This window comes from Aedes aegypti, chromosome 1 (assembly GCF_002204515.2).
Source record: "Aedes aegypti strain LVP_AGWG chromosome 1, AaegL5.0 Primary Assembly, whole genome shotgun sequence".
NCBI lineage: Eukaryota > Metazoa > Arthropoda > Insecta > Diptera > Culicidae > Aedes > Aedes aegypti.
Window position 1 is genome coordinate 150,086,543 of NC_035107.1, and position 9,459 is coordinate 150,096,001.

The 9,459-nt window shown below is 35.6% G+C and overlaps 1 protein-coding gene across 1 annotated transcript in view; it reads left to right on the forward strand.

The window, feature by feature from the left end:
* The window catches only part of LOC5575091 (homeobox protein homothorax), a 395,064-nt gene extending 387,100 nt beyond the window's left edge, over positions 1–7,964 (forward strand). The window contains exons 9-11 of the mRNA XM_021838571.1: positions 565–623; positions 6,479–6,652; positions 6,716–7,964. Of these exons, the coding sequence (XP_021694263.1) occupies positions 565–623; positions 6,479–6,633 (214 nt within the window). The 3' untranslated portion in view covers positions 6,634–6,652; positions 6,716–7,964. The remainder of the gene's footprint in view (positions 1–564; positions 624–6,478; positions 6,653–6,715) is intronic.
* Positions 7,965–9,459: the final 1,495 nt, after the last annotated feature.

A 9,459-nucleotide genomic window follows, 5' to 3' on the forward strand; every position in this document is an offset into this window, starting at 1 on the left:
TATTTTGTACACTAACAGGTGCACAACCCTCGCTCTTCGTACACAGCATCAGCGCGGTGCTTGAAGTGTTAATATAACCAAAAGTATTGAGGTATAAAGAAAAAAAAATAAGTCGAAAAATTTAAACGGGTGGAGGTACGCCTAATTTTGAACTAATCTCTCAAAACCAAAAAAGATGTTTGCTAGTAATGTATTGTACTTACAGGATCTGAAGACAGAATTTTGTTTACATTACATGCACAACTGCATACATTAGCCATTCTGGTATAATTGATAAGAGAAAATATTAACTTTAATGTAAAATACGTATTTCAGTTACTATAGTTATGGGCCGTTAAGTCGTAACGAATTTTTATACATTTAAATTACACACTACAGGGTCTACATGACTGAAAAATCAATGAGCAACTGCTGAACTATGAATATATCGTATTTCATAATGAATTTTATTTGTCCCTAGTTATGTATAAGTTTACTTTTCCGATATTATCCTTCACGATATCATAATTGTGGAATTTTATTTTATTCATTTTTTATCTAAAACATTGTTCATTTTATTTTCAGGTTTATCAATGCGAGGCGGAGAATTGTGCAGCCAATGATAGACCAGTCAAACAGAGCAGGTAATATGCAGAAAAATCTAATGAAACCCATCAAAAATCACGCATTTTCGATGTGTTCAACTCATACATAAATATTCAGTCATGATGTATTATCAAACATATACACTAACCCATATAAATATCACATGTAACGATTGTACGCCATTCGATTTGCACCACAACATTGTATTGTCAATTCAAGTTTTTCTTTCGTTCGAATGTTTTTCAATATTTGATTTGAATTTCATCGGGGTTCTGCTAAACGCAAAGCGTGAAGCAAAGACATGTTACTAGAGTAGAAGAAACTAGTAAATGAACAACAAAGAAGGAATTTTGCTATTACCGTAATCGATCGATCGAGATTCGATCTCGTCGGACGACGACCACACACTGAATTTCCTGAAGGTGTCACGATGCAGATGTCTAAAAATAACATCCCTCTCGCTTTGATGTCTACATATAGTGGTTATCACGCCCAATTGTATGGGTGCCCTAGTGTAGATGTAGTTGTGAACTTTAGAATATTCACTCTGTATCGAAAACCACCCAGAATCCGGGTGTAAATTTTTCAAATTGGGTAATATTTCCATATGCATTTTGATGAGTCTGGAAAGCGTGTGCAAGTTTCTTTGAGGAAAACAAAAACAAACTGTGTATGACGAGCGTATGCTAGTCTACTTGTGTTCAAATGTCACTAAGCTCTATACACGACGATGTATGTGTCAAATGTACATCTCATACATCCGAAAGAAGACTGCGAAATGATGATGCCATGTGCTTTGGGGTAATCGAGCTTAGTTCGCCTCCGAGTCGGGGTTCCGCAGCTTGTAGGTTGAAGCGCCCATGTAGCGAATACGGAGTCGTGGGTTCGATCCCCACCGGAGCACGTGGTTTCTTCTCTCAGTTTCTATTTCAATTTGTATATTTGACACGTGTTTCGTCGTGTACATGTAAATTTCAAAACCTTATAACAGCAACATTCCTTAGGCTGGAACTGCCTAGAACTTGACAATTAAGTGTGTGCAGTTAAAATTCTTGCTTTTTTTCACTCAAACCTTCACTGCCCATAAAACGCATGTCAGTCCCATGTTTGCTGGATTTCCTATTCACATGGGACTAGAGTGTCCAATTTCCGGCCATTTTGCTCGTCCCGGGATTCTATTCTATTCTATTCTAAGTACTTGCACAGCCAATATTGAAAAGCATCCTGGAAATACTGAAATTTCTTCCAGTACTTTCATGTCAGCATTAATATTTGCAGCATATCAATGATTTGATACAAATATTAAAATGGCCAGGCCCACTGTGCAGACTTGGGGTTTGAAGGTAATTCAAATATTTCCGACGATCAGATTATTCACGAATAAATAACATGATAGACAGGAAATTTTGAAATATTGTGAGGGAAGAAACGGGGACAACCGTACCAACCGTTCCATTTAGGGAGATAGGCAAAATCGTTGGGAGTGGCGTTGCTAAGAAAGTTAGTGCGCACTCCATTGTTGTTTGTCCTTTTCCTAGGATGGGACACAGGTATTTCTCCCGTATGTCCTGGCTCTGAAGCCTGGGCTTAAGCGCCCTTACTCGCTCTCTGAAACGAAAACAAAAGTTACTCTGATCCCCATCCCGTAAAACATCAGTTTATGTATGTAAATTGATAGTGAATAACAACGAACACACGCGAAAGCGCCACAAATCCTTAAAGTGGCATTTTGGACTACGTTCTCCTATTTGTTTTGATATGTAAACTTGAAATAATAACAATAATAATCAGAACAATCTCACTCAGTTGATCGAAGGCCACGGTGGAGGTGTCATCGCCATGAAAGCATCCATCTACTGCGCTTCCATCCCCTTTCGCTCATGCCAGAAAACGCTCACGATCGATCACACGTCAGGTGCACATTTATTCCACTTTTGCCGATTCACATTTTTTGCACTAATGTAGCTTTTTAACTACCGATTTTTATTTCATCAAATTTGATTACGCAAAGAATTGTTTCAAAGCACAAGCTGAATTCCAAAAAAATTCAAAACGCGGAACCGAGGTAAACGTGACAGAAAATTCAAAACGCAGCCGCCCGCGCGCACGGCTTCCATTTTGCTCGTCCCGGGATTCGGGACAAAATTCTATGCTTATCCCGGGAAATCCCGGGATCCCGGGATTTAACAATTTTTCAATAAAACTGGCATTTCGATTGAAATGGAAGTTCAAATTTAACAATACAATGTATTTTTTAAATGAAATAAACAGATAATGTAAATTTTAATATTTTGATTATAGCAAATCACATTTCAGATATTCTGATGAAGAAACTTAACAAATATCAAAACTTAGCTTACCTAATTACGGGTTTGCTATGGATTTTTTCAAATTCTCTATAACATTTATGAATGCAAGTATGATAAAAACTTAAGTCATAATATTAAAGCTATTTGCAATTGCAATTTGATAAGCCATAAAAACTTTAGAACAAAAGAAACCATCAAAGATCATTGAAGTTATTGTAGATCATGCTAAAAGATAATTACTAAAAATTATTGACTGAAGTTTATTGTCGTGAATCGCAAGTAATCTGCCATCAACAGTTTTCATTATATCTTCTAATGAGTTTTCAGCTGCACTTACGAGAAATCACTTTTTGTTCAGTAAAATTCGAAAAGAACACCAAGTCGAATTGTCCCATAATGAAAAGTAAACGCATGTCAGACCCACTGCATGGAGTGAAAAGCAAATTATGAAAGTTTCATTGAAATCGAAACATGTTCCAATCTCCTGGAATTTTTTGAATATTTGTATGGAAAACAAGATTGAAAACTTCTCAGTCAATTTTCTCGGTGCCTACTTTTTGCAGATGGTACCGACTTGCGATTTGCGGCAGTTTAGGTGTACTTTCAAATTTGTTATCTCAGCATAGGCTTATAAAAATGGCTAATGTTGAAAAGAAAAGCATTAAAATTTTGCAACAAGACAAATAAAATCATGCGTTCCTTACTTGGTGAATTGATCTTTTCATTAAAATTTTTTTATTGAAATTCAGTGGTTTTCATCAAACTCTACGTACATTTCGGGAATCCCGGGATATCAGAAATAAAATCCCGGGAAACGGGAAATCCCGAAATTTGTCAAATCCCGGGATTTTTTGTCCCGGGATGTCCCGGGATGGACACTCTACATGGGACAAGTATGCGTTTATGGGCAGTTTTAGAACTTTTGATAAATTTTCAACAGTTATACTGCCGTGAATTGCAAGTCGGTCCCATCTGAATTTTCGTCAATATTGAGTTGAGTTCAGTTTTCAACATATCTTCCAATGCTCTTTCAGCTGCCCAAATGAGATAATAAGATTTGTTCGGAAAAAGTAGGAAAAAATAGCAAGTCAAATAGTCCCATAATGAAAAGTAATCGCATATCAGTCCAGTCCCACTACAGAATACCGCACCGTGTAACAAAAAAATTAACCATGTTTTGATTATCTTCATATTTTTCTTAGAAATATATCGTGATAAAAAGCAAATTGTGACAGTTTCATTAAGATGTGAACATGTTCCAATCCTCTGGAATTTTTTTAATATTCGTATGTAAAATGAGTTTTTGAAACTTCACAGCCCATTTTTTCAATGCCTACTTTTTACAGATGGGACTGACTTGCGATTCACGGCAGTAGGCAGTATACTTCCGTTCCATTTGTCCCGCGGTCCATAAGGTTTACATAAAACATGGGACAAGCAATTGTAATTGTTTGCATTTCACTCGAATCGGATCATTGAAGCGTAGTAGGACGAATGATTTCAATGTTGAAGAAGACAAAACAGGGTATGTTGTCCTCAACCTACCTCAAAATAAACACAGAAGAATGATTATCAAAAATAACATGTACCGTAGAACGGGATAACTTTGATAATGCGGGTAACTTTGATAGTGCGAGACTCACGACATACTTAACGAAATAACAAAGTTTCTGTTAATTAGTTAAGCAAAACGAATGCAAAAGTGAAGAGTATCAGTATGACACTTCATGTCAAAGCTATTTTCGTTGAAATCAAGTACATTTGAGGATTTATATGCAAATATCGAAAAAAATATAAGATTTTAGCATTTTTGAAACGCTCACAAACAATCTGTTCTACGACCACTATTTCTCGCGTACTCTGGGATAACGCCCTAAAAATCATTGGAAACCACGTGTGTAGCTCGTTGTTTCTGAGCAAATGAATGAATAAGCGACCAAACCAACATCACTGGCTGATAGAGAATGATCCTTCTTTCATCATAGCGTTGGTCAATAACGTGTAAATCCTTCCAAATGCTCAGAAACAACGAGCTACACACGTGGTTACCAATGGCTTTAAGGGCGAGATCATATGTTATGCGAGATTTGATGAAGTCATAATGAGTTCATCACTTATCATTGACAGCCTAGTTATAGTAGAACATGATTTCAGTCTCAAATCTCTTAGCGAAAACCATTTTTACAAACTGGGACCATTTTTGTAATCTAAGTCAGAAATTTCCATATAGCGTTAAACGCCTAAAGGTATGCAACGCCCTATAAATGTTTCGCATTCACTCAGAAATAAAAAAAAGTCACAGAATTACTAAAGTTTATGCATTAATGACTTTTTTCTATCTGCTTCTCTTTCATTCTGCTGTGAATTTCTACACTAAATATCATTTCGCCTGGGTTGAAGCTTAGCGATGCTTCAACCCATGCGAAATGACAAATAGGAATAAAATTCCTTGCAGAATGAAAGAGAGGCAGATAGAAAATAGTCATAAATTACTAAAATTTAGTCATTCTGTGACTACCCGTGTTTCTGAGTGTTCATTCAATTTTGTTCGATTTATACTCCATTATCAAAGTTACCCTAAAAGAGAAAACCGACTTGCGATTATATGAAAAATTATATATCCATTCAGAATAAATCTTTTGGCAAACTATCAACTGCAATCGATAGTTAGGATGCCAGTACTTGTTTTAAAAATATAAATTATAATTCTTTGGAACAGCATGCCTAAATATTCAAGTTTTCTTCGAAAAAAACTATCAAAGGTACCCCGTTTTACGGTACGTGGGTTTTTCTTCCCATTAATTTTCTATCGGTAACCGGCACTATAAATAAGCACTAGCAAACTTTTACTTTTGAACAGTAATGGTTCTAGCATTTTTTTGTGGTTCCACGTTTCCGCTGGAGCTAGGCCTGTCATTACCATCTTAGTATTTAAATTTATTATGTTCACATAGAAAATTTCACGGTCGGTTCGAAAATTGTTCGAAATATTGCTTGAAGCTTTTACCATGGTCACTTACTATCAAATCCTTTCTTCTTCCTTTAAAGAAGCATTTGTATGCTGCAAGTCTTTAAACACCCAATGTATTAAAAAACATCATTAATGATTAGATTGCTATACAGCAATGAACGTTCTCGATTAATGAGTGTATGATTACTCATGATTATAGAATACTGCAGAGTGATATGAATCGGTTTATCAGGTAGTCCCAACAATAAAGGTCATATTGTATGATTATAATGAGCTGATTTATTTTTTATTTGAGTGCCTTTTCGCCTTTGACGAGTTCTCCACTATGTATGGTTCTAATGTAAATCTACTTTCTTCGCATTTTTCGTCCAAGCTACAAAATGTTCTAGCTACAGTTGCTCTAGCTTTGATTCATACTGTACTTAATTATCACGTAATACAGAAAGGGATTTATATAGATGTGGCGTAACGTTGCCACAATTCAGCGGGAAAACAAGTTTAATAATGTTGTTTTATACTCACCATTGCACGCGTACCAATCGTGAACTAACTTTGATAATACTTAACTGAATGTTTTCTTTCTTTTTTTGATTAGTTTATTCTCCGATTTCAGTATACACCCACCCAGGACCATCAGCCGGCTATCCGGATGCGATGAGCTACATGATGGACGGTCAAGCGCAGATGATGCACCGACCACCGGGCGACCCAACGTTTCATCAAGGATACCATTATCCACCAGCGGAGTATTATCCTCACCATTTGTAATTAATAGCAGCTATTTAAGGTTTGGCTGAAAATAAATTCTTATCTACAAATTTATATAATGTAAATTATTCTTTCATTTCAGTGTTTACTTTAGTTAATTGTGTAAAGAAAACTATCTCGCACACATCACATACGATTAAATAAGCAAAGGAAACCCAGGGGCGAACGCTTCCCAGTGAACATTATTACTCTATTTATACAATGACAATGTGGCCATCTAGAAGAACCAAAAAGCAAGGCAACAGACACGCAAATAATGTTGTTCAACAGTAGTTCAATATCATCATCTTCAAATCAACACAAGAAACCAACAAAATAGAGAAGTGCAACATCTTCGGCGTCTGGGAAAGGAATGTTATAAGGGAAATCGTACCCATTTCACCTACCACCTCCCCTGACACATACCGAGGATCAGCGAATCACATCACGGATCATAATTTAACTTACCTAGAATTTCAGCTATCCAGTGAATACTAAGTGACTATTTATTTTGTGGGCTTTGATGCGACCGAATGCTTTCAAAGCATTTTTTCGTCTCAAAATATTTTTTATTATTTTGTATACTTACAATATCAACCAAACACTTATCATAGTACCATACCGAATATTTATTTGTTATGTTTATGTAAATATTTCATAATAAGTCAAAACATAGAACACATTATGTAATGCTTCGCAACATTAACAGAACAATTATTTATAAAACAGAGAAATATGGCTCGATCGGCGACATTGTAATTATCAATTTTAGAACTGCAGATAGTGCAATCGCTGAAAACGAGATCAAAATACCAACACTTACATCACACACATAAAAAGATACATGAACTTCACAATAAACATTTTCATTATAATAGTTCAAGCCAATTTTTTATCATTCGGTATATAAAAGTGGAACACAATATATGTAGTAATGTGTATGTGTGAGGGGACCCAGGAAGCCACCAATGAAAAAATAATTGTTTGGTATAACCGACACTGACTGAAAAGATAGAGAGTAAGAGATTCATTGAAATATGAACTTCTCATACAAGTAAAAAATACAAATAATAATACATAGTGAGTCTGTTTAAAATCGTGTACACATTAATGAGCATCAAACGCATTCACGCCACCATCGAAATGAGGCAAAATTAGATGATTCACATCATAAGGATTGCTTTCTGTTTGTAACTTCTACGATTATCTTGTTTTTATCCACAAGTGTTAACTCAATCTTGCAAGGGTGAAGCTTGGCTGTCAAATGCGAATAAAAACGAAAAGCTGACCAGCAAATTATATAACCAGTTTGAAGGCGTAACTCGGAAGGTAAAAATTATTATTCGCAAAATTTCAGATTGGTGATCTAAACAGCAAATTTTGTTAAATTGATAAAATAGAGTAAAGTGGGGCAAGAGTTTCTTTCTAGGATTTCTAGTTCAATTCAAAACAAAACTTATAAATGCCATGGTGGTTCGGATGCTGGTCAAGTAAGAGTCTTTCACTACAACTATCATAATGACGATTGGGATTTGGAAAAGTTAAGGCTAATTGTTGTTTTTAAGTGAAAATTGTAATTTTTGGTCAAACTTTTATTGTATGGAACCAATTGAAGATAAAATCTAATTCGATTTTTTATGTAAGGGCGTTTCTAGGCATAAGGATGCTTTGAGGTGTATTAGTTTTTATATAAATGCTTAGAATTAATTTTTGGCCCATAGTGGAGCAAAAGTTTGAATCAGCGGAGAAAAAGTTCAACCCATATATAAACATGCGGAAAAATTTACAGATAGCCCCAAATCCACATATTATCTTCAAATTTAGCGGAATTAGCCTGATCGTGTAAAAAAAACACAAAAATTTCACGGTTCCACTTGTGAAAAAACACTATTAATGGGTATATTACTGTTAACCCTGTTTCGAGAAATTTTTGATGAAAATTTAGTGTGGATTTATCTGTAAACATAAGGTTATGGCTGGTATAAGGTATGTCTGTCGTAAAAGTGTCGATATTTTGTGTTTAGGTAGTAGAAGCATTAGCCGTAGAACGCTAATGTCGCGACTGTTCGTGTGACCAACATCTAGTTTGCCATGCTCTAACAGCTTTGAGTACCGGGTCTATAAGTGTCAAATCATTTTTTTCGACCAAAATAAAACATTCTCTACAACATGGCACTAAACAAGCAATCAAAAACTTCAACAGTAATTAACAATAAAATAATTCTATTTTGTGATAACAGTGCCGCTAGCGTTCTACTACTTATATTTCTATTCTTTAGGTCTACGAACTGTTGCCCCACACTAGATGCGAACTCTTGCCCCACCGGTAGGGTAGTTCGTTTGAGACAATCAATTTTGAAATTGTTAGAATTAAAAATTGGTACATATTTTGATACAAGTTTGTTCAGCAAAATCATAGCCAATATGTTGAAGGTTCACTGTGTGGTATTTATTTCTTTTCAACTGCTATTGTTTTCATGGAAATTTTGATTATACCACTACGGCCGAACTTTTGCCCCACCTTACTCTACATGTTTTCGAGGATTAGCAACGATTACACCATCATTATTGTTTACTCGTTATTTTGTATGATTGTTTTTTTAGAACCAGCGGCATGTTGGGATTGCCCATGATTTTTAACTGCTGAATGGCTGGGTGATCAATGCAATAGACGCAGAATAGATCTTCAACAAGCGGCACAGCTCACAACTTCGAACGGCTGGGAACCAAGTGTTTTTTTTTTTTTTTCATAAATGAATCGTGAGATTCAATGAAAAGCTCAATCAATCACCCTATTCTTATTTACGTTCGAACGCTCTTTCGATCGAAAACCGTTTTGCATTCCCG